The sequence below is a fragment of the Panulirus ornatus genome, chromosome 23, assembly GCF_036320965.1.
Source record: "Panulirus ornatus isolate Po-2019 chromosome 23, ASM3632096v1, whole genome shotgun sequence".
Classification (NCBI taxonomy): domain Eukaryota; kingdom Metazoa; phylum Arthropoda; class Malacostraca; order Decapoda; family Palinuridae; genus Panulirus; species Panulirus ornatus.
The window spans coordinates 19,574,135-19,601,372 of NC_092246.1; the positions used below are offsets into that span (position 1 = coordinate 19,574,135).

General features: G+C 39.1%; 1 protein-coding gene across 4 annotated transcripts in view; it reads right to left on the reverse strand.

Moving 5' to 3' along the window:
- LOC139756864 (tetratricopeptide repeat protein 39B-like) overlaps positions 1–27,238 on the reverse strand; it is a 169,277-nt gene that overhangs the window by 13,079 nt on the left and 128,960 nt on the right. For 2 of the 4 annotated variants that reach the window (XM_071676712.1, XM_071676710.1), the window contains 8 exons: positions 21,842–21,917; positions 17,796–17,928; positions 13,352–13,484; positions 11,698–11,797; positions 11,441–11,506; positions 10,992–11,015; positions 2,687–2,854; positions 2,275–2,456 (listed from right to left, as the gene is read on the reverse strand). In XM_071676712.1, coding sequence (XP_071532813.1) covers positions 2,275–2,456; positions 2,687–2,854; positions 10,992–11,015; positions 11,441–11,506; positions 11,698–11,797; positions 13,352–13,484; positions 17,796–17,928; positions 21,842–21,917 — 882 coding nt within the window. The remainder of the gene's footprint in view (positions 1–2,274; positions 2,457–2,686; positions 2,855–10,991; positions 11,016–11,440; positions 11,507–11,697; positions 11,798–13,351; positions 13,485–17,795; positions 17,929–21,841; positions 21,918–27,238) is intronic. The other 2 variants (XM_071676713.1, XM_071676711.1) reach the window with 1 other exon arrangement.

Below are 27,238 nucleotides of genomic sequence, written 5' to 3' on the forward strand. Positions count from 1 at the left end.
TCATAGCACATGGAGGTAATGGTGGTTGATTCGGGTGAGAAACTGCAGAAGCTGGTGACTGAGTTTGGTAAAGTGTGTGAAAGAAGAAAGCTGAGAGTAAATGTGAATAGGAGCAAGGTTATTAGGTGCAGTAGGGTTGGGGGACAAGTCAACTGGGATGTAAGTCTGAATGGAAAAAAACTGGAGGAAGTGAAGTGTTTTAGATATCTGGGAGTGGATTTGGCAGCGGATGGAACCATGGAAGCAGAAGTTAATTATAGGGTGGGGGAGGGGGCGAAAGTTTTGGGAGCATTGAAGAGTGTGTGGAAGTCGAAAACGTTATCTTGGAAAGCAAAAATGGGTATGTTTGAAGAAAATAGTGGTTCCAACAATGATATATGGTTGCAAGGCGTGGGCTAAAGATAGAGTTGTGCAGAGGAGGATGGATGTGCAGGAAATGAGATGTTTGAGGACAATATGTGGTGTGAGGTGGATTGATCAAGTAAGTAATGAAAGGGTAAGAGAGATGTGTGGTAATAAAAAGAGTGTGGTTGAGAGAGTAGAAGAGGGTGTTTTGAAATGGTTTGGTCACATGGAGAGAATGAGTGAGGAAAGATTGACAAAGAGGATATATGTGTCAGAGGTTGAGGGAACGAGGAGAAGTGAGAGACCAAATTGGAGGTGGAAAGATGGAGTGAAAAAGATTTTGAGTGATCGGGGCCTGAACATGCAGGAGGGTGAGAGCATGCAAGGAATAGAGTGAATTGGAACAATGTGGTATACTGTGTTCGATGTGCTGTCAATGGATTGAACCAGGGCATGTGAAGCATCTGGGGTAAACCACGGAAAGTTCTGTGGGGCCTGGATGTGGAAAGGAAGCTGTGGTTTTGGTGCATTATACATGACAGCTAGAGACTGAGTGTGAACGAATGTGGCCTTTGTTGTCTTTTTCTAGCGCTACCTCTTGCACATGTGTGGGGAAGGGGTTGTTATTTCATGTGTGGGGGGTGGTGACGGGAATGAATAAGGGCAGACAGTGTGAATTATGTACATGTGTATATATGTGTATGTCTGTGTGTATGTATATATGTATATGTTGAGATGTATAGGTATGTATATTTGCGTGTGTGGACATGTATGTATATACATGTGTAAGTGGGTGAGTTGGGCCATTCTTTCGTCTGTTTCCTTGCGCTACCTCGCTAACACGGGAGACAGCGACAAAGTATAAATAAATAAAATAAAATGGAGGTAACTGTCAGTGAAAATGATATTTGGTATACAAAGCCACCACAGAGTGTGGTAAGAAGCCTGAATATAGAGGCAGTAGGTATTTAAAAAAAATAACTGTTTGGAGCGTGGGATTCCTATCACATATCATTCATAGCCCCTTGTCGAAAACAGGGTAAGAAAATATGAAATGCGGAAAAATTTATCTAACCCAAAATAACTAAAAAATTTCACTATCATGAGAACAGATGACAAAGACTGAGCAGTTAAAAGAAAAGGTATCAAAACTGGTGTCAGTAAATCAGATGTGAACTAATTATGCAAGAATGTTCATCAGATACTTGGAACAATTTGATAGTTTTGAATTTCTGAATAAAATTCTTCTCATGTCACATCTGTTTGCTGTTTCCTCCATTTAAGAAGTAGCATCAGGAACAAACGACTGAGCATTAAATGACAAAATTCCTTGCTTAGCTTCTTTTGTTCCTTCTTTTGGAAAACTGTAATACAGGAGAGATGGATTTCCAAACCAATACTCCCATACCTCTTCGGTGTCTTCTGTGACATGGAGATATACGGTAGTTTTCCTACTACTGTATTCCTAGGGTATGAATGAAATTAGTTTTACAATATACTACACACCAGTTTCTTCATACAATGCACAGTATCATGTAGACTTTACCTCATATTTTCAAGCTGAAAAAAATTTCCACAAATACTGAAGAAAGAGTGGTAATGTCATCTGCAGACATCTACTTCTAATCTCTTGTACCTCCCATTTTATGTTTTATTTCAGTACTCAGGCTAACATCATTCCTTGTGGTGCACCTGATCAAACAGCTTCAGACATACTTCTATTTCCCAATACTTTAAATCTTCTGTCAGTTAAAGATGCTTTGACTGATATTTATGCTTTGCTACTTTCTAAATCAAAACTCTGCTGTTTATAAAGCACCTTGGTGAAGTTAAGAAAGAGAGAAAACTACCTATACAGATCATGGAAAAGAAGAATCCATCTGTTTTCATGCTTCCATATCACATGAAAATTAAATATAACATACATACTTGAACTGTGCACTCATAATGCAGCACCACATAAGCTCCCAGTAGCACAGATGATGGAACTGCCGCCACTCGTCCTGGCTTTTCAAAGATATTGTGTACTTCTCAATTGCAAGGTCAAAGTTCCCTTTAACAAATTCTAGACGAGCAGCAAAGAAGAGAAACCAAGCACCATTTGGGTACAGCTGTCACAAAATAAAATACGTTTTGGTTTAAAACAAACCAACGGGCAGAAAAACAATTTCATCATTATCTTATATATGTAGCTTCATAACTCTAAAAAAAATATTACACTACAATGATGATTCAAGACAATGTTGATGTTTGGAATACTTTCACTCTTTCTATATAAATAAATTAACTACTAAATGCAACTGAAAAATACTCATATAGAGAAATAATCAATACAAATCACCTTTAAATGATCATCAAGGATAACCTGGGCCATCTCTAGGTCTCCTTCAGAAGTGCCAAGAACATATGTAGCTATGAGGTGGTACCCTAGTAGTACCAGGGCACACAATACTCGTCGCAGCGATCCCTCCAAGAAGAACCCACGTTCTAATTCAGCCAGACCCAAGTGCTGTGTGTGTATGGCGAGTGATAATTTTATTAAGGAATTAACTAAGTGATGTAACTGAAACTTTGTTAAATAGCTTATGAAGGAAAGAGGACAAACTTTATTGTATATGAGATGCAAAAATGGAAAGACAAACTTTATAGTATATGAGATGCAAAAATATGAATGAAAGAACGTCAAGCAGAAAGCAAAGACACGTAAATAATGTGTTTAGTTATGAAAATGCAGCATAGGTTCTGTTAGGAATTCTATGTGTTACTGGATAACAATGATGTAAGAAATTTAAATGGCCTGTACACTTAAAACAGCAGCTATGAACTTCATGAGAAAGATAGTCTGGCAATGTAAACCATCTGGAAGGGATGAAAAATTTCATAAGTACACCTCATGTACTCCTCCCTGTGCTGGAACACCTTTAGTAGGTATCAGGTGTAGCGGAGGGTACGAATAAGGAGGAACTAGCACAAAATATAGGGTAATAAGGTTAAAAGGGTCAATGAATGCTACAATGACAAAAGGGAACAATGGTAATGAAACTTATTTGAAGCAAATAAGACCATTTCTTCACCTGTCTTGGCACTACCACGCTGATGCTGGAAACGGCAAACATGCATGAAAAATTTAATGTACAGTCTCCACAAAAAAGTATTGTCTGCCCACCATATATTTTCAATGGCAGTACACAGCTTAGGTTTATTGTGGGCACAAGCACAGGACACTCTCAGGGAGAAATAATCATACATCTGGTCACTGAGACGAGTGTTTCTAATAGTGTGAGCACCAGCAACATGCATCTGTGCAACAGCACTGAACCCTTCCCACTCAAACCAGTTCATATCAAACCACCAACCCCAAGAAGATGTGAAAAGCTTAACACTGCCTCACACGACAGCAAACTCCGCTAAAAGATCCCCCACACCAGACAAATATAACACTAACAAAACAGATACACTCTGAAATATCCCAACAAGCACTAAACAACCACTCTCTCAACTCAAATCTTATATTTAACACCACTAGACATACACTAATAAGAAGCAACACTTCCAAGACAAACACAAGTTATGCTTTCCCATCTGTTTAGGTACGTACAGATGAAGAAAAACCTCATTTGCTCACATTCATTCTATTGCTGTCATGTGTAATGTACTGAAGCCACAGTTTCCTACCCGCAATAAAGCCCCACTAACCTTTCCTTTGTGTGCAGCATTTATGGGTCAGGGTAGTATGTGAGTCATGAAAAGTGGTTTGGTGAAGAGAGAAGAGGTGGTGAAAGCCTTCTATAAGATGAAATGTGGCTGGAGAGGATGCTATTACATTTGAATTTCTCAAAAAAGAGTTGACTGTGATGTTGTCTGTTTAGTTATGAGTTTCAATATATGTATGGATCATAGTGAGGTGCCTGAGGATTGGCAAAATGCACGTTCAGTACTACTACATAAAGGTGAGGGGAACAATGGTGAGTGTTCAAACTATGGAGGTATAAGTCTGTTGAGTGTACCTAATAAGTTGTATGAGAGAATGGTGACTGAAAGGGTGAAGGCATGTACAGAGCATCAGACTGAGGAGGAACAATACAGTTTCTGGAGTGGGAAAGGATGTGTAGATCAGATGTTTGTTTCAAAGAATGTATGTGAGAAATACTTGAAAGAAACAGAAGGCTTAGTACGTAGTATTTATGGATCTGGAGAAAGCATATGATAGGGCTGATAGAGATATCTTGCAGCAGGTCATACCAATAAGTGGTGGGGTAAGAAAGCGACTAGAAATAAAGCACATATGATAGGGCTGATATCTTGTAGCAGGTCATACCAATAAGTGGTGGGGTAAGAAAGCGACTCGAAATAAAGTACATATGATAGGGCTGATAGAGATATCTTGTAGTAGGTCATACCAATAAGTGGTGGGGGAGGAAAGCTCCTAGAAATAAAGTACATATGATAGGACTGATAGAGATATCTTGTAGTAAGTTATACCAATAAGTGATGGGGGAGGAAAGCTACTAGAAATAAAGTACAGAAGCTTTTGTTAAAGGTGTAGGGCATATGTACAAGTGGGAAGAGAGGAGAGTGAGTGAGTGGTTCCAGGTGAAGGGTGGTCTGCAGCAGGGTCATGTGATATCACCATGCCTGTTTAATTTGTTTACTGAGTGGATGGTGAGGGAGGTAAATACTTAGGTCTTGGAGAGGGGTGAGTATGCAGTCTGTAGGGGGTGAAGGGGCCTGGGAAGCAAGACAGTTGTTTGCTGATGTCAAAGCACTAGTGGCTGATTCGAGTGAGAAGCTGCAAATGTTGGTGACTGAGTTTGGAAGAATGTTTGAAAGAAGGAAGTTGAGAGTAAATGTGAATAAGAGCAAGGTTATAAGGCTGATAGAGCAGAGGAACAGGTTAGTAGGTGTGTGAGTTTGAATGGAAAAAAGTTGGAGGAAGTGAGGTGCTTCAGATACCTGGGAGTTGACATGGCAACATATGGAACCATGGACGATGAAATGAGTCAATGAGTGGAGGAGAGGGCAAAGATTTTAGCAACACTGAAGATTGTGTGGAAAGATAGTCCTTAATAAGGAGGGCAAAAACTGGTATGTCTGAAGGTCTAACAGCCTTAGTGATAATAGATGGATGTGAGACATGGGTTATTGATGAAGATGTGCAGAGGAGGGTGGACATGTTGAAAATGAAACGTATAAAGATATATTGTGTGCGATGGTTTTATTGAGTAATAAAAGGATAAGAGAAAGGAGTGTTACTAGGAAGAGTATGATTGACAGAGCTGAACAGAGTGTGATGAAACACTTAGGACACATGGAGAGAATAAGTGAGGAGAGGATGACAAAGAGGATAATTGTGTCAGAGGTGGAGGGGACAAGGAGAAGGCAGTAACCAAATTGGAGATGGAATGGTGAAGTGAAAAGGATTTTGAATGACTGGATCCTAAACATGCAGGAGAGTGAAAGGCGTGCATAGGATAGAGTGAACTGGAGCGATGTTGTATACAGAGGGTAACATATTGTCAGAGGACTGAACTAAGGTGTGTGATGCAGCAGGGGGAAACCATGGAAAGGTCTTTTGGGCCTAGTTGTGAATAAGGAGCTGTGGTTTCAGTGCACTGCACATAAAAATTGGAGAATGGGTGTGAGTGAAAGTGGCTTTTCTTTGGTCATGATGCTACCTCAATAAGGTAGGAAATGGCAAACTAGTAGGAAAAAATATGTATATATGTAAAACTATGTTTGGTGTAACTAGACCCCATGTGCCTGATGTTACACCACACATATAATGTTACCTTTGGCAAGGCTGTATCATCATATGTTAACAAAGTAGAGTATTTTACAGTATCGGTAAAGAACGCACTTAAAAGGAGTCCATCCAATCCCTGTTACTTAGTGTAGTACAGCCTTGATGCTGTAAGAGCTCCTAGATAAGGAGGCCTGGAGTTGTATAATAATATTATGTAAACCCAGGGCCCCTTCTCCAGGAGTTCCTGCAGTTTCAAACCTGTGCTACTATCAGCAGCTGGAAAAGGATGAACTCCTTTGAGATGAGTTCTTCAGCAAGATTTTACTCCAAAGATACAAACTTGCCAGAGATGACTTTTAACTCTTGGCATAACCACAAGCAGATATCACCACTGTAGAGTAAAAAATTGAATACACCCAAACATGCAAAATTTAGGAAGGTGTAGCACACAGTTAAGGGGTTTGGCTAATGGCTAGTTACTGCAGTCCATTGTCTGTCACTGGTCAAAGTTTAGGCAACTATCAGTCTGATGGTTTAGACATGTCACTCCCTTGTCACTGGGCTTAAACTCTTAATGATTATTCAACCCTCCTGACAAGGACAAATCAATAAGGCTGATCCATATAGCTCTCAAGTTAAATACGGAAATGGAGAACCTTGTTAAAAAAAAATGCAATTTAATAAGACTGTTAGAAAAGCTAGGAGAAAATCTTTATGGAAATTCCCACCGATTAGCATTAACTTCATGCACAATACTAAACAACTACGACAGAATATTTTCTAAGCTTAGGTGAACTGTGATGCTGCATCTCTGAAAAAGGCTTTGGCATTACACAATAGTTTCAGTTATTTTTACCATAAATATTAAATATTGTGCATGCACTTTTAGGGTGGTGAAAGTTTATTTATGCAGCTGCTAAAATTATAAAGACAGAAAAATAAAATGTGTGTATCTGTTTGAAAGCATATTCTACTCATAGTTACCATCACTTGGGAGAAAAACAAGACCACAGCCTCATTCCATTCCTTTGAAATATTTCTGTGCAGAATGCACATGTGAAGTACTCTTGGAGAGGACTTCAGATTTTCTATAGTATAAAGGAATTCATTGGTAGCTAGCTCATTTCAAGACAAGTTATGCTAGCAGAGAGATGTGTATACAAACACTGGCATGTATCACTTTGATATACATTGAGACAAGTGCACCGGAAGCATTGCTTTGCATTTCAAAAGTATGCTCCAATTAGTTCAAATCAAAATGTGAAAAAAAAAATTTCACCATGAAAATCTCATTTGCTATTCAGCACTAAACTAAGTAAAAAAACATTCATGAGATCTACTCTTGAATAATCACTTGCATTTTAGAAAAGTAAAATCACAAACTGTGCTATAGCTGAAGGACATTTTAGGACAGTGTCTCTGAGCTTCACAGTGATTAATTGTGAGCATCATAACTGGTTTATAGTCTGACATGTCTAAATGAAAGCATCTGTTAAACTGTGAAAATATAATCACTATACAGCATAGAATGCTGTGTATGTTGCTGTTAAAAGTTCACAATGAACAGCACGAGCTTCATTTTCAATCTGATACACAACTATTTCAGATTCAAAAACTGTGCTCATCTAAATTCTCCTTTAATTCCAAAACAGACAGCTCATATTCCAAAAATGTCCTTAAAGTGAACTAAGGTAAATATTACATAATACAGCATTTTCTAAGACCTTTACTTAGTATGCTATATGCTAATAAAAAATATTAGGATACCACAAAAATGTTACTATGGTAAATATAAACGTGTGCCATCCATAAACAAATGTAACTACTAAAACAAACATTTTCTAAAACATTTTACAAGTTTACTCACTGTTGCTTTGTGATTGCAGAAGTATAACATAAGTTTTAAGCAATGAAGTTAACCCTTTAACAACCTAGGTTATTATATGTTATTATATTAAATCTTTTTTTTCTTTCACACTATTCGCCATTTCCCACATTTGCGAGGTAGCATTAAGAACAGAGGACTGAGCTTTTGAGGAAATATCTTCACTTGGCCCCCTTCTTTGTTCCTTCTTTTAGAAATTCAAAAACGAAAGGGGAGGATTTCCAGCCCCCCGCTCCCATTATTAAATCTAAAACATGGATATTCAATGTAGTGCATGTAACTAAACTAATGATAGTTTTATTCTAAGTTAAAAGAAGATAAATATTTGTTTTGGTTGGGAACATTAGGTATAAGCCTCTGAAAACACTGCACTTTAGTTGCACTCTGCCAGTGGTCTGCTAAACGTGAGGCATTAAAGGCTGAGAATCGGCAATGATGTTCACCAGTTATGGAGACTCTTTTGCCATAGCCGTGCCCTCAAGGGAGCTCCCAAAGGGAACAGGAATCAGAGATATAGACAGATATATAGAAATATTTGCACCTTAGAAATTCATTCCATTCATACCCTCAAACAGCAGCCACCGACACTAATGATCCGAATGAGGATGGTTGCCAATGTGAAATGCGACAACTTTTTCTGTCACTATTTAAATATCTAGGTAACCTATCATAACATTAGCAGCCTAAAGGAGTCTCTTCCATTACCAAGCAGATAAGGGCAAGTTCTGCTTTCTTTAGTACTGTGACTATCACCATAATAGTTGCACACCCATCAACATGCAGGTTGTGCATACACATTGACAATGTGGAAAATATATAGATTCTTGGATAGCATAAGTGATAAGGGAAAGCTTTTATCATGTGGAATATATGTAGATTCTTGGATAGCATAAGTGATAATGGAAAGTTTTTATCATGTGGAAAATATGTAGATTTTTGGATAACCTAAGTGACAAGGAAAACCTCTTATCATATGTATCAATCAGTGAGGAAAGGGAAAAAGAATAATATGAAGAAACAAATGTCACAGAGTGATTTTAGTGGGATTATCTGTATGGGAGGGAAGTTACCACTGGCATCTCCACAACCCCTGCGATCAGCCTTTGTTCACGTGCGAGATGTTATATAACAACTACACCTAGTTTTCCTGTTATGTAATGGTTTTGGTAAGACATAGGAGTAGTGATCTGGAAATTTCCTTACACGTGCTGACCATAAAGAGTAAACCATATTGTAATATTTCTACAGTGTAAGAAATATGAGTTGAGTGTAATATATACAAACAAGCTCTTTTTGTCCTTCCCTCTTACCTCAAGTTGATGAAAAATCAAGAACTGGCCCAAAAAAGGCAGCCACTATCCCACCTCATACTCATTTTTAGTTGAGGATAATGCAATATTTCTAAATGTATTCAAATTATTCACCATCACTGTAACTGTGTATGAAATACAAATTGTGTGGAACCAAGATTTAAAGAAAGAAACACTTGCCCAATCTCCCCTCTTGTTGAAAGCACTTGGTCACATCAGCCACAACCCACTCCACACCTCTATCAGCAATGGTCCAAGCCAATGAAAAATCTGGACTCTCACAACAGTGTATTTCATCATGTGATATTTTCTAGAATATTACCTCTATACTCTACTTTACTTTCAGTCCTCTTCTTTAATCCTTTTGGTGTTATGGATATCAATATACTGTTATTAAGCATTGCTATATATGTCCATCTACAAAGTTAATTTTCTGCAACGGGTTGAATTCTGTGTGCACAGTAGACACTGGTCGTTCACCATATATGGCAATCCTAACAAAGGATGAGTAACTGGAGTTACCTCCAAGCCTTAGTAATCCAATATTGACCACAGCTGGTGGTTGCATACCTTTACTGGAAACATGCTATGTCCATGGCATCCACTGCCACCTGCAGTGCCCATCACCATGTCCAAGCTGCCCATATGAAGGACTGACCAAGTTGATGAATAATGTTTTGCCTAAAGTCAGACAGCTTAACTCTTAATTTAAAAGAAAAAATATTTGTATTGATAGTTGTTGTAAACCTAATCAGATAATTAAGGAAATATGTTACAGAATTATTTGCACAATTGGGATTAGATAATCTGGTAAATAATGTTTTTCGTACATTACAAATGGTTGTTTAAATCATGAAAAATATAATGGTTTTTGTAATTTTTGTGCCCTTTTTCATTAAAAAAAAAGATGATTTTGCTGTTTTTTGTACACTGGGAGGCCAAATTATCAAATGCACAATGAAAGGATTAAACATCTACCCAATCCATTATTCTACAACCCTCTTCATCCAGTTTATACATTACAGTTTTTCTCACAACTTTGAATTTTCAACACTTCTTCAAACTATGCTTCCTATCTTCTCCAAACATCCTCTAGGTTGGATCATAATCAATCAACTACTAATCTTTTCCCTAATTACACCACCACTCCTTGACCATTTTAGAGAGGATGTGAAATTTTTTTTTCTTGCATTATTAGTGAACAAACATGGTTTAGTACATGATAATCTCATTTCTAGTAAATGAGAGGACAACAACCAACAGATAAAGTAAATTTGTTTCCCACAATGTAGCTTTCAACCATCAAATTCTTCTTCCTTATCAGTACTGTTTTAATTTCAAAACAGAGGTAATATTTTTAGGCATGCTTTCACCAACAGCAAGCAAAAGAATTTTGATTAATTCACTATCACCAAATAAAATGAAATAATTACATATGGTATAATCTTTGATTCTTTAGTAAGATCTCATTTCTACTGCATCCATGTAGTAATCTTAAGTTCGCATGACAAAACAACGCTTAACAAAATTACAAGTATATTTTAATGTAATGACTGGAAAGACCACTAACACATAGCAAACTTTTTTTCTGAGCCTTTAGAAGAGTTATGATATTTACAAAGCAAATATTTATCAACTTGTAAAATGTCAGTTCTACTAACTACAATTATATACACACAACAGCCAATTATTATAAAAAAGCAATTACCTTTTGATCTCTTACCTGACACGACTGAACTCGACACAAAGCAAGAAAAAATTATATGATAAAGTATTGCAAATACATATAAAGAAGTAAATATCATGGAGCTATGATCATGAAGATGCAGCAACATTAACATATTTTTACATTCAACAAACATGTTGAAATTAGACAAATGAACTCTACCTATCACATATGTAAACAATGAACAATGATAAGGACAAAACTACATTTAACAGATCTAATTTGCATACAGGGGTTTCAAAACAAGAGCACTTGTTATCATTGCCTCCTTTACAACCAGTCAAATAAATGGAATTCCAGTAATATCCCACAAAAGCCTGAAGATGTTATTTGAGAATATATAGCTTGTTTACAAACATTCAATAAAACTTTTAAGAAGGTTTTGTAATTCAAAAAGTTACATTATTTAATTACTTAAACATATAACTTACCTTATTCCCAGAGAAACCAACAAATTCAAGCAGTTTTAGAATTTTCTGAGGTAGCTGTGAGATCATCTGAAACATAAAAGTTTTATATTACACAAAAGGTAAACTTTGGAATATAGAGAATACAGAACCTGGAGAAACATAACAGGCCACAGTCCACTTATGTATGCTGAAAATATTCACATGAATTCCATTACTTCTACAAAACTTGTTTAAAATACTCATACCTATACAAGTACAATATACACAATAAAACTTACAAGGTTAAAGGCTCCTACACCCATCCGTACCCCTGATTCAAAGTGCATCTTGTCTGCATCTTTACTCCAATCACGACCTTGCAGGATATACCAACACTCCCTGTTTGGAAAGATGTTTGTTAAATAAATGATCTCACAGTGTCAGTTTCAAGCAGTAATTTTTATACCTGTTTATTCTTTTTTCCTTTTGTTTAAATCATTGTCTAGGCAAGTTACTGACATAATATGGATGCAACTTCCACCCAAGTGTTGCCATCTACCCATGCCCCGTTAAAGTCTCACACAAAATAATGCCTCCTCATTCACCAGCTGATGCCACCTGCATAGTGATTCATTCATTGTTTTGTTTTTAATTTCTTTTGTGTTCATTGTAATCTAGGTAATTCATATGTATTAAAATGTCAAGATATGCAATGTATGTGTACATTATTCATTATAATGCATAAAGAAAGATTTATTTATTATACTTTGTCGCTGTCTCCCGCATTAGCGAGGTAGCGCAAGGAAACAGATGCAAGAATGGCCTAGCCCACCCATATACACATGTATATACATAAATGCCCACACACGCACATATACATACCTATACATTTCAACGTATAAACACATATACATACACAAGACATATACACATATAAACATGTACATATTCATACTTGCTGCCTTCATCCATTCCTGTTGCCACCCCTCCACACATGAAAGATACATACTGATAGATACTGATTATAATACATGGTGTATTTAATTAGTGAACATGATTTGGCTGCTTAGTGTTCATATAATATAGTTTTTCCTTTTTACATCATGAACAGTTTGTTCATTATTATGAGAGTGTGCTATGTACTATAATGCATAAATAATAATATGTAATTATATACAATGGTTCGATGAGTACTCATGAAGTGGCACATGGGAATGGCATCCTATTAAATCGGGTGCTTCTTATTTCATTTCCATGTCCTTTACAGTTAGTTTGGTATTACGAGTGTAAGGAGTAAGAAATCTGTTACACTTGAGGTAGTTAATGCAATTCTGAAGGCATTAAACCATAAATATTTTATTTTGTTTAATTTTCAGTTTACTTCATTCATTTTTTCTCAGCTATCAGATGTTGTTTCAATGAAGTAAGAGGACCAGGTATGAAAAACCTTATTGTTTTGCCTTGGCTAAAAAAAATAGTAAAAAAAAGATTCAGCTGCAATTTTCATACTTTACTGGAAAATTCACCCTCCTCGGGAATGCAGCTGAAAATCAAATCTATGGCTAAAGGGTAAAACCAGTCTATCCCATAACAAAGCCTTTATAAATTAACAGTATCAGAAGGTCCCATATATTTGAAACTAGTGATTCTGTTCTTCGATTTTAAGCTGTAATGTAATTATAAATGAATCTTATGGAACTTCTCAATGTGGATACCATCAGGAACCATATATACAAACTGGTATACAGTTATTCCACTGAATGGAACAGATCAATAATTTGCAAGTTTTTTTTTTGCTCATACCAATCAAGTGTAATCATATTTTGTCAAATTTATAACATTTTTTTTCTGCAAAAATGCTTGGAAATGGCCCATTACAATGATAATATAAAGCCTACCACAATCTCAGAAAAGTGTTCAGCTTCAGCAAATACAATGATCTCATGTACTTACTTGTAAGACTGGTAGCAAGCTCTAATTTTCATGCCACCCTTCAAGAAGCTAATAAGAGTTTCATCTTCCATAAAGGTAAGGACAGCACGGAGCAACAGACACTCTGCATAACACAGTTCAGCATGAATCTCCTCTGTTGGTGAAAGCTTTGTTTAGTATTTAAACGTTGAAGTATAGCTAATTTTTCAGTAAAATAAAATACAAATGAGAAAATTTCAAGGCTGAATCACATATTGAAATATATCTTTTAATGAGTAATATCTAGTTGTAATATTATTTATCTGCTGTTTTTCAAATCACCATAATATGAGTAATAAAGACTAACCAGAATGTATAAAATACAGCTAAGCTGTGTTGCCACCAGAATATTAATGCAATGATAAAAACTTTTTTGAAAATCAAACATTCATGTGTGATCATTACAAACAAAATTCTAATATAACTACCTGGTAGATTCTATCTCATATAATTCAACTATGGCCCTTTCAATGAGTGCTATCAAGGAGATATCCCAGCCTTAAATACTGGAAGGACTCTTGCCTTAATATGTCTATGTTTTAGGCAGAAGATCCTGGCTTTGCTGCTGTGAAGTCATAATCCAGATACTAATATGCACTATGGCCATTTGATTGTCATCTAAATCTCACAGGACTTAGGGGAACTCTCACCTCACCTTGCTGAAAGCAACTGACCAAGGTTGTGTAATCATTTTAAGAGAAATCAAATTCAGCAACCCGTCATCCATCTTCAAAGTTCATTTATAGACAAATGGCTGTTTTATTATATTTTTTTATTATACTTTGTCGCTGTCTCCCGCGTTTGCGAGGTAGCACAAGGAAACAGACGAAAGAAATGGCCCAACCCCCCCCCCCCCATACACATGTATATACATACGTCCACACACGCAAATATACATACCTACACAGCTTCCCATGGTTTACCCCAGACGCTTCACATGCCTTGATTCAATCCAATGACAGCACGTCAACCCCGGTATACCACATCGCTCCAATTCACTCTATTCCTTGCCCTCCTTTCACCCTCCTGCATGTTCAGGCCCCGATCACACAAAATCTTTTTCACTCCATCTTTCCACCTCCAATTTGGTCTCCCTCTTCTCCTCGTTCCCTCCACCTCCGACACATATATCCTCTTGGTCAATCTTTCCTCACTCATTCTCTCCATGTGCCCAAACCACTTCAAAACACCCTCTTCTGCTCTCTCAACCACGCTCTTTTTAGTTCCACACATCTCTCTTACCCTTACGTTACTCACTCGATCAAACCACCTTACACCACACATTGTCCTCAAACATCTCATTTCCAGCACATCCATCCTCCTCCGCACAACTCTATCCATAGTCCACGCCTCGCAACCATACAACATTGTTGGAACCACTATTCCTTCAAACATACCCATTTTTGCTTTCCGAAATAATGTTCTCGACTTCCACACATTCTTCCAGGCCCCCAGAATTTTCGCCCCCTCCCCCACCCTATGATCCACTTCCGCTTCCATGGTTCCATCCACTGCCAGATCCACTCCCAGATATCTAAAACACTTCACTTCCTCCAGTTTTTCTCCATTCAAACTCACTTCCCAATTGACTTGACCCTCAACCCTACTGTACCTAATAACCTTGCTCTTATTCACATTTACTCTTAACTTTCTTCTTCCACACACTTTACCAAACTCAGTCACCAGCTTCTGCAGTTTCTCACATGAATCAGCCACCAGCGCTGTATTATCAGCGAACAACAACTGACTCACTTCCCAAGCTCTCTCATCCCCAACAGACTTCATACTTGCCCCTCTTTCCAAAACTCTTGCATTTACCTCCCTAACAACCCCATCCATAAACAAATTAAACAACCATGGAGACATCACACACCCCTGCCGCAAACCTACATTCACTGAGAACCAATCACTTTCCTCTCTTCCTACACGTACACATGCCTTACATCCTCGATAAAAACTTTTCACTGCTTCTAACAACTTTCCTCCCACACCATATATTCTTAATACCTTCCACAGAGCATCTCTATCAACTCTATCATATGCCTTCTCCAGATCCATACATGCTACATACAAATCCATTTGCTTTTCTAAGTATTTCTCACATACATTCTTCAAAGCAAACACCTGATCCACACATCCTCTACCACTTCTGAAACCACACTGCTCTTCCCCAATCTGATGCTCTGTACATGCCTACAATGGCTGTACTGTTGCTTAATCATAAAACTAAAACCAGTCTCAAATATTACAGTCTGGCATCTGATGAAAGTCTAACAAGCAAGCATCAATGCTGGCAAGAATTTCTATGCTATCCCTCAAGACTTTTGTTAAGTGATACATAAAACAAAGGCCAACATCTCTGCCTAATAGCCAGTCTTACAGGCCAATGGGCCTGAATATACACTCATTATCTTTAAATAGTTAAAGCATTGTGCATAACTCAAAAAGATATCTGCCATGACACTGTTGAGCTGTTGCCCACAGACAAATATTAATTAAAACCACCTGCAGGCCATCAGAGAGTCCAATATTCAAGCAGCAGGCAAAATTTTAAGACAGACAGCTAAAGCACTATGAAGTTATTGCTCAGAAACTACCAGTGTATCAATCTATCTATCATCATCTACTCTGTTCCCATTTATATAAGGTGGATCAGCTGCATATGGAGATACACCTATGGTAGGAAAAAATCCTGCATCCCAATATCCAACATGATTTTTTGAGTGTCAACGCAGTCTAGAGGAATCATGAAATATTATTTCTAAATGAAATCCCCAACTACTGTTGCATTCCTGAGCATTACAAAGGTAAAAGTCTCACATATCCTTCAGCAGGCAGTATGCTTTATTTGACATGCACCGCAAGTACTTCATATTTACTTTATGTTCAACTGGAAAGTAGAAAAGGAGGCCAAAGGGAAATCAAGGTGAAGGAACTGCTTGAGTGAAGAAAAGAAATTCTCTTGGATGACCTAAGTCACTTATTCAAGAAGAGGAGCTACAGAATGGCAAAATAATAATGGTGGCAAAGATGTTTGGAACAACCCTGTGAATCAATGTAGTAAAAGCATGGAAAAGAAGAATGAAAAAATTTAATAAGAACTACGTTTTTTTCATGCATGTTTGCCATTTCCTGGATGAGTGAAGAAGCACTATGAACAGATGCAGAAATGGCCTCATCTGCTCACATGCACCTGTCATGTATAATAAATGGAAACCAGAGCCCCTATACATAAACAGGCCCCACAAACCTTTCCATGGTTTCCTCCAGCTGTTTCCCATTTTCCTGGTTCAGCCCACTCACAAATCAATCACACAAATCTATTAGAACATAAACCTGCTGCATTCTGCTAGTGACCTTTACCCATTTTGATAAGGCTCTAACTTTTGTACTTTGTTCCTTTCCACTAAGATGATTCATTCCCTCTCTCCCAGTTATTCCTGCCTAGTTATCGAGCTTCATAATCAGCCTCCCATGCAGTACAGTGTCATATACTTTCTGGCAGTCTAAATACAAACAGTCCACCCAATCTTCCCTTTTGTCACTCTCGTAAAGATCAAAGATGTTTGTTACACATGACTTCCTTTCCCTAAAACTGTGCTGTCCCTCACTTACATAATTTCCCCTCAGTGGAACATCATCCTTTTGTTTTTTTAAATCTTTTCAATATCTTCACAGACCATACTTGTTAAGGATACTGGTCTGTAGTTCAGTGCATCTTCTAAGTCTACTTTCTTACAGAACAGGTAGTGTGTGTGTGTGTGTGTATGTTTGTAAAATAGTATGAAATGAAGGGAAACCTCCCATGAGAAACTGTTTAGGGAGAAGGGACTCCTTAGGGAGGTCCTCCTTCACCAAATGGAAAGAATAAAACACTGCATCTTGGTATGACAAAGAAATTGATGAACTGGCTAAGCTTGCTACCAACTGGAGAAAGTATGTAACCTAAAAATTTGCCAAGCCAATGTATGGCAGATAAGGCTTATAGGAGTCAACATGGCCAAAGAACATAAGTGTTCAATGGGCAATTATGCAGCAGACAGTAACCCCTAACTAAAGGTAATATGACTACCACAGTTATGTCAAGAAGAGAAAACATAACTTACAACTGTATTGCACTTCTCACCAAAGGATACACAATGAAAGTCAGCATTAAACTTTGACAAGAGAGTAAAATCAAATATTGAAACAAGTCCTACTGCAATAAAAGACTAACTATGATTCAATCTTGATGGTCATATCAATCTTGGAAATGAAAGTGATGAAGACTTTTGAAGTCTGTGCACCACAATCACTGTTTTATATACAGTATATTTTCATGTTTACTGATCTGAGAGAAAGAGAAAAAAAGATTTAATCACACTACATTTTACAGATATAAGTGCGCAATATTATCTCTGATCTTCACCAAGACAATGGCAATTACCTTTAGTGAAAGCATTGTAGTCGGGCTTCTTCACCATTTTGCCTAGTGACTCCCCTAATGTGTTCTTTCGTCTGAAGCGATTACATACTTCAACACTCTGCTTCAGTGTTTCTATGGCTATTTCAACATCTTTCTGGCAAGGAAAACATGATCGGCATTAGGTTATTTCACACTAACTTTCCATCAGAGCAAGTGAAGTACAAAAGAGATATGCAAATAATTGTCTCTGAAGGACAGGTACCATTTATACTTTCACTCTGAAAGAATGTCATATAGATTCATAGGTATAACTGCTAATTTATGGCATAAACTAGGAGCACTGTAAAAGAGGTATATGAGTTACGTGTATACATAATACATACGATATCATATAACATATATATTCCCTTTCTTCCAACCCCAGGGGTTCCTTCCATCCTTATGAAGCTCCTGCAGCACTCAGAAAGGTGACAATGTCCATGGATCGAGACCACAGGTGATGATGTGTGAGCTTCTTTGTGCTGAGAGTGCAGGGCAAATGAGTAGTGTGTTTAATATCTTCTTTATGAAAGTTGCATCTTGAAACCATGCTGTTTCTCCCCAGTCTGTAGCTCAGTGTGACACTTAAACAAGCTTACACCTCTGAAATTTCAACACTCACTCTTGTGCCCCTTGCTTTTATGCAATGGCACAATACATGCATTCTGCCAATCTTCTGGCATTTGACCATGATCCATACATATGCTGAAAATCCTGACCAACCAATCAGTATCACACGTCACCACCTTTCTGGAGGAATTAACTGCAATACCATCCACTCCTGCCACCTTGCCACATTTCATTTAACACAAGGTTTTCACCACCTCTTCTCTATAAACCAAACCATTCTCCATGACTCTCTCACTTCGCATACCACCTCCACCACCCCTACATCTGCCGCTTTTATCATCAAACACAATCAACAATCCTTCAAAAATACTCCACCTCCACACCACCTGTTACCACTTCCCTATTTGCCCCTTCACTGATGTTTCCATTTGTTCTTTAGTTTTTCTTACACAATAATTTCCCTTCCAAAATGTCATATTCTCCTTGAAGTTTGTTGATTCTTGCACACCCCATCTCTCATTTACCCCCCTTTTCAGCCCGTGCACCGGCTGACAGATATATATATATATATATATATATATATATATTTTTTTTTGCCGCTGTCTCCCGCATTTGCGAGGTAGCGCAAGGAAACAGACGAAAGAAATGGCCCAACCCCCCCCCCCATACACATGTATATACATACACGTCCACACACGCAAATATACATACATACACAGCTTTCCATGGTTTACTCCAGACGCTTTACATGCCCTGATTCAATCCACTGACAGCACGTCAACCCCGGTATACCACATCGATCCAATTCACTCTATTCCTTGCCCTCCTTTCACCCTCCTGCATGTTCAGGCCCCGATCACACAAAATCTTTTTCACTCCATCTTTCCACCTCCAATTTGGTCTCACACTTCTCCTCGTTCCCTCCACCTCCGACACATATATCCTCTTGGTCAATCTTTCCTCACACATTCTCTCCATGTGCCCAAACCATTTCAAAACACCCTCCTCTGCTCTCTCAACCACGCTCTTTTTATTTCCACACATCTCTCTTACCCTTACGTTACTTACTTAATCAAACCACCTCACACCACACATTGTCCTCAAACATCTCATTTCCAGCACATCCACCCTCCTGCGCACAACTCTATCCATAGCCCACGCCTCGCAACCATACAACATTGTTGGAACCCCTGTTCCTTCAAACATACCCATTTTTGTTTTCCAAGATAATGTTCTCGACTTCCACACATTCTTCAAGGCTTCCAGGATTTTCGCCCCCTCCCCCACCCTATGATCCACTTCCGCTTCCAGGGTTCCATTCGCTGCCAGATCCACTCCCAGATATCTAAAACACTTTACTTCCTCCAGTTTTTCTCCATTCAAACTTACCTCCCAATTGACTTGACCCTCAACCCTACTGTACCTAATAACCTTGCTCTTATTCACATTTACTCTTAACTTTCTTCTTTCACACACTTTACCAAACTCAGTCACCAGCTTCAGCAGTTTCTCACATGAATCAGCCACCAGTGCTGTATCATCGGCGAACAACAACTGACTCACTTCCCAAGCTCTCTAATCCACAACAGACTTCATACTTGCCCCTCTTTCCAAGACTCTTGCATTCACCTCCCTAACAACCCCATCCATAAACAAATTAAACAACCATGGAGACATCACACACCCCTGCCGCAAACCTACATTCACTGAGAACCAATCACTTTCCTCTCTTCCTACACGTACACATGCCTTACATCCTCGATAAAAACTTTTCACTGCTTCTAACAACTTGCCTCCCACACCATATATTCTTAATACCTTCCACAGAGCATCTCTATCAACTCTATCATATGCCTTCTCCAGATCCATAAATGCTACATTCAAATCCATTTGCTTTTCTAAGTATTTCTCACATACATTCTTCAAAGCAAACACCTGATCCACACATCCTCTACCACTTCTGAAACCACACTGCTCTTCCCCAATCTGATGCTCTGTACATGCCTTCACCCTCTCAATCAATAACCTCCCATATAATTTACCAGGAATACTCAACAAACATATACCTCTGTAATTTGAGCACTCACTCTTATCCCTTTTGCCTTTGTACAATGGCACTATGCATGCATTCCGCCAATCCTCAGGCACCTCACCATGTCATATATACATTGAATAACCTTACCAACCAGTCAACAATACAGTCACCCCCTTTTTTAATAAATTCCACTGCAATACCATCCAAACCTGCTACCTTGCCGGCTTTCATCTTCCGCAAAGCTTTTACTACCTCTTCTCTGTTTACCAAATCATTTTCCCTAACCCTCTCACTTTGCGCACCACCTAGACCAAAACACCCTATATCTGCCACTCTATCATCAAACACATTCAACAAACCTTCAAAATACTCACTCCATCTCCTTCTCACATCACCACTACTTGTTATCACCTCCCCATTTGTGCCCTTCACTGAAGTTCCCATTTGCTCCCTTGTCTTACGCACTTTATTTACCTCCTTCCAGAACATCTTTTTATTCTCCCTAAAATTTAATGATACTCTCTCACCCCAACTCTCATTTGCCCTCTTTTTCACCTCTTGCACCTTTCTCTTGACCTCCTGTCTCTTTCTTTTATACATCTCCCATTCAATTGCAGAGATATATCAGAGGGGTCGTTCTAGCTATACTGACTTACTTAATATACAGTGTTTAAAGCATCTGTCATTGTAAAATTGGAACTGACCTACTTTCCTCATAAGTGTTGTTGGGTCTCTTTCACTATTCTATGTATATTACTTTGGATTCTGCTTCCAAAGTCTACTTACTTGCATGCCTCTACCACTAGCTAGAACACAAAGTATACATGCAATCCAAGAAGTCACTTACTGAGTAGCCACTGTCAACTCAACAGTGAGCCAATGAAGCATAAGTTACTTTCCCAACACCATTAATCTGTGAAACTTTCCCTTTTTCTTTTCTTTCCTTCCCATTAATCTTTGGATCTCTTTGCCGTCTGATTCTTTCCCTTCACCACTGGACCCTGAAATTTTTAACTTCATTTTCTTTCACTATGCCACTAAATCCAGCAAATCTTCACATTCTGAAGTCTTTCCTAGCCATTTTTTCACTATGCCACTAAATCCTGCAACTCCTTCACATTCTTATGTCTTGCCTAGCAGCCATGCCTCCCATTCTTATACACCGGAACATTTGACATTATATGATATATCTCGAGGATAGGATCAAGTCCACAGACCACAGTCCAATTACATAATCATCATTCCACTTCTAAAATGGGATCAGATTCCCTAGCCATATCGGCCAAGGGGTTTCAATCCTTTAGACACGTCATCCAAATAAAACGATAGACGATCAACCATCACACTGGGGCAGGGGTATATATCGGATCCTATATCTCACTTTCAGTTGGTCATCCCAGGTCAGCTAACTTATGCAACTTACTGGGTCAAAGGTCATGATGGCTTGGAGGTACATGAAGGTCCCGTAACCCAGGCCATGATACATGCTCTTGCGTGCCCTGAGGAAGAGGAAGCAGAGGTTAGATCATAACGTAACAAAAGATCACGGGAAAGGAGATAGACTAGGAAGGGACAAATGAGGTGGGATGATGGGCTAGTGAAACAGGGAAGAGTTTTGATAAGGTTTGGCTGCGGACATTGGATGGGCGAGTGACAGGTGGCAGGGAACTTGTTGGACAAGGGTAAGAAAAGCGAAGTGTGGGCAGAAGGGAGACGGGTGGAAAGGATGTGATTCAGATGAGATGAGGCGAATTCTGGGTGTGGATTGGGGCCGACAGGTGAGGTGGGGAGAGGCCGGGAAGAAGCCTCCTACTTGCCTAAATGAGATGCCTCATTACTGAAATATTCTAAACAAAACAAAACTGTTAAATGTGCCGATGAGTAACAATATATTTCAAGTCATAACTAGGACCAAAAATGCTGTTCAATTAATCAAAGATAACTTTTCATGACGCTGTTTTACATGAAAGGTAACAAACGGTATCTTTAACTTTCAAAACTTATAATCATTCAACACAGAGAAGGCCAGGTGAGGTGCGGTGCCAGAGGGCGGGTGGGGTGCCACATGAAGTATTGGAGGGAAGGAGGAGACGATCTAGGAAGGACAAGGTTAAGTGGAGCAAGAAGATGGGGAGGGAAAAGAGCAGACGAGGTGGGGAAAGGACGGGCTGGGTTGGGTGATGGAGGCAGGAGTAATTAACGATGGAGATGCGGTCACTGGGTGACTTGGTATAGGGAAAGTGCAAGTGAGCACTGCGTAAATAATCATATCGGATGGATGGCTGACTCTATCACGAGGTTGTTTTGCAATGTCTATGCATATGTAAAAAAAAAAAAATCAACTTTTTATAATGAGAATTCCAATGGAATGACGCTTCCATATAATAGCTAATATGTCACAAATGGTTGACACTGAGAATAGAACTAAAAATTTCCCTAAAACTATAAAAAGAGCACAACAAAAATAAGATGAATGGGGAAAAAAAATCAAAACACTAATATACATTATAATTCTGATTAGTAAACAGTTACTGATGTCATGTAATATAAATTACTATCCTAATTCCTGATCAGTTACAGACGGCTAGTGCTGGCAGTCATGAACAGTTACTGACGCCTAGTCTTGGCAATAAGTGAAGGTGCACCAGGGGCAAGGTTAAGTGTCCGGAATCCAGTCAAACCTGTTTGACTCGGAAAGACTAAGGAGGAGGAGGAGGAGGAGGGGGGATGATGGAGCCGTCTGCCTCCCGTAACAAAACGGTTCAATCAGCGGTGTTGGAGGAGGACGCTACGGCTACGCTGGTGTTGGTGTTACCGTAACCCGGGTCAGATGGACCAATTCTCATGATCTTAACTACAGCCGCAAAAAAGTAAAGCAAGCTTCATATACGCACATGCTCTGGCCTTTGAAGTCAAAGTGGATATTATCCTCTCGACTCTCCAGCACTTACACACACACACACACACACACACACACTTGCTGCGAGTGTAGTTTACATACACTCGCGTGTTTACACCGTGATGTGTAACAAGTATGGAAAGTGTTGATTTTTTTTCTGATTAAACAAACTTGTTCACATTGTGAGGATGTGTTACAAGGAAAGGTCTGAGATTTCTCTCTCTCTCTCTCTCTCTCTCTCTCTCTCTCTCTCTCTGGACCGATTTAATTGAAAATCATCAGGGCCATAATGACAGTAAGCGTGTATGGCCGTAAAACTATCGTGAACACCTGACACTGTGTTCAGGTTTTTCTCGATTTTTACATCAACGACGTTGGCGGCCTTATGAGCTCTTAGCGGTCGACAGACATTCGGCCCAAATAACAACCAATCAACGCTTCTGACTAAACAACTTTTAGTCCGAATGTATAACGCCTGGTATAAAATCTGGCTTCATGGCCTTCTGGTATTGCGAGCTATCAAAATGACTGTCAGGGCATGGACCCTTGCCGGCCAGACACATGAATCTAAACACATTTGCCAACATTAACTCTCAATCCCTGAAATAAATGTAAATGTTAAAATTCACACATACTGATAGAGGTGGTAAACCTCGAAAAGTATGGACTGACGAAGTTAGTGGGATCCAGAAAGCGATTGATATATTTAAGGTTAGGATGACAACAGATTAACATTATAACTCTTCTTAAGACTTGAGTCCCGAGAACCCACCTTATTCATGTTGGTATGGCGGGTAAATATAAAAGTGTAGCCTAAACATTTCTTTTTTAAATAGCAATACTGATACGATGTGTGTGTTAAACCAGATATCCTTAACCTCGAATTTTAATGATATACGAGTCATAACCTTAGTCTGGAATGGTGCAAATATCTATTACATCACTAGGATCTTTAAGTAAAGACGGGATAAAAGACAGGAAAAATATCCAGGCAGTACAAGCGATGTATGTAGGTCAGGACGTGAGCGTCAAATGCAGTTTTTTTTTTTTTTTAAAGGTCAGGCGCTGAACCCTAACACACCTTCAGGTAAATAGAACGGCCGCTCCGATGCCGGAACACCCAACCTATATATAGAAAGTGAGTAACTGGACCTTTTTTTTTTTTCAGCTGGAGTACCTTGTGATGTGCTGAGGACCACGATCATCTTCATGACCATCCCCCTCACTCTCCAACACTATCATCTACAATTCTCATTTAATATATATATATATATATATATATATATATATATATATATATATCAGAAAAGAAGAGTGAATGTTGGGGTGAAGAAGGTGGTGAGAGTAAGTGAGCTTGGGAAGGAGACCTGTGTGGGGAAGTACCAGGAGAGACTGTGTACAGAATGGAAAAAGGTGAGAACAATGGAAGTAAGGGGAGTCGGGGAGGAATGGGATGTATTTAGGGAATCAGTGATGGATTGCGCAAAAGATGCTTGTGGCATGAGAAGAGTGGGAGGTGGGCTGTTTAGAAAGGGTAGTGAGTGGTGGGATGAAGAAGTAAGAGTATTAGTGAAAGAGAAGAGAGAGGCATTTGGACGATTTTTGCAGGGAAAAAATGCAATTGAGTGGGAGAAGTATAAAAGAAAGAGACAGGAGGTCAAGAGAAAGGTGCAAGAGGTGAAAAAAAGGGCAAATGAGAGTTGGGGTGAGAGACTATCAGTAAATTTTAGGGAGAATAAAAAGATGTTCTGGAAGGAGGTAAATAGGGTGCGTAAGACAAGGGAGCAAATGGGAACGTCAGTGAAGGGCGTAAATGGGGAGGTGATAACAAGTAGCGGTGATGTGAGAAGGAGATGGAATGAGTATTTTGAAGGTTTGTTGAATGTGTCTGATGACAGAGTGGCAGATATAGGGTGTTTTGGTCGAGGTGGTGTGCAAAGTGAGAGGGTTAGGGAAAATGATTTGGTAAACAGAGAAGAGGTAGTAAAAGCTTTGCGGAAGATGAAAGCCGGCAAGGCAGCAGGTTTGGATGGTATTGCAGTGGAATTTATTAAGAAAGGGGGTGACTGTATTGTTGACTGGTTGGTAAGGTTATTTAATGTATGTATGACTCATGGTGAGGTGCCTGAGGATTGGCGGAATGCGTGCATAGTGCCATTGTACAAAGGCAAAGGGGATAAGAGTGAGTGCTCAAATTACAGAGGTATAAGTTTGTTGAGTATTCCTGGTAAATTATATGGGAGGGTATTGATTGAGAGGGTGAAGGCATGTACAGAGCATCAGATTGGGGAAGAGCAGTGCGGTTTCAGAAGTGGTAGAGGATGTGTGGATCAGGTGTTTGCTTTGAAGAATGTATGTGAGAAATACTTAGAAAAGCAAATGGATTTGTATGTAGCATTTATGGATCTGGAGAAGGCATATGATAGAGTTGATAGAGATGCTCTGTGGAAGGTATTAAGAATATATGGTGTGGGAGGCAAGTTGTTAGAAGCAGTGAAAAGTTTTTATCGAGGATGTAAGGCATGTGTACGTGTAGGAAGAGAGGAAAGTGATTGGTTCTCAGTGAATGTAGGTTTGCGGCAGGGGTGTGTGATGTCTCCATGGTTGTTTAATTTGTTTATGGATGGGGTTGTAAAGGAGGTAAATGCAAGAGTCCTGGAAAGAGGGGCAAGTATGAAGTCTGTTGGGGATGAGAGAGCTTGGGAAGTGAGTCAATTGTTGTTCGCTGATGATACAGCGCTGGTGGCTGATTCATGTGAGAAACTGCAGAAGCTGGTGACTGAGTTTGGTAAAGTGTGTGGAAGAAGAAAGTTGAGAGTAAATGTGAATAAGAGCAAGGTTATTAGGTACAGTAGGGGTGAGGGTCAAGTCAATTGGGAGGTGAGTTTGAATGGAGAAAAACTGGAGGAAGTGAAGTGTTTTAGATATCTGGGAGTGGATCTGTCAGCGGATGGAACCATGGAAGCGGAAGTGGATCATAGGGTGGGGGAGGGGGCGAAAATTTTGGGAGCCTTGAAAAATGTGTGGAAGTCGAGAACATTATCTCGGAAAGCAAAAATGGGTATGTTTGAGGGAATAGTGGTTCCAACAATGCTGTATGGTTGCGAGGCGTGGGCTATGGATAGAGATGTGCGCAGGAGGATGGATGTGCTGGAAATGAGATGTTTGAGGACAATGTGTGGTGTGAGGTGGTTTGATCGAGTAAGTAACGTAAGGGTAAGAGAGATGTGTGGAAATAAAAAGAGCGTGGTCGAGAGAGCAGAAGAGGGTGTTTTGAAATGGTTTGGGCACATGGAGAGAATGAGTGAGGAGAGATTGACCAAGAGGATATATGTGTCGGAGGTGGAGGGAACGAGGAGAAGAGGGAGACCAAATTGGAGGTGGAAAGATGGAGTGAAAAAGATTTTGTGTGATCGGGGCCTGAACATGCAGGAGGGTGAAAGGAGGGCAAGAAATAGAGTGAATTGGAGTCATGTGGTATACAGGGGTTGACGTGCTGTCAGTGGATTGAATCAAGGCATGTGAAGCGTCTGGGGTAAACCATGGAAAGCTGTGTAGGTATGTATATTTGCGTGTCTGGATGTGTGTATGTGCATGTGTATGGGGGGGGGGGGTTGGGCCATTTCTTTCGTCTGTTTCCTTGCGCTACCTCGCAAACGCGGGAGACAGCGACAAAGTATAAAAAAAAAAAAAAAAAAAAAAAATATATATATATATATATATATATATATATATATATATATATATATATATATATATATATATATATATATATCTTTCATACTATTCGCCATTTCCCGCATTAGCGAGGTAGCGTTGAGAAGAGGACTGGGCCTTTGAGGGAATATCCTCACCTGGCCCCCTTCTCTGTTCCCTCTTTTGGAAAATTAAAAAAAAAAAAAGTGAGAGGGGAGGATTTCC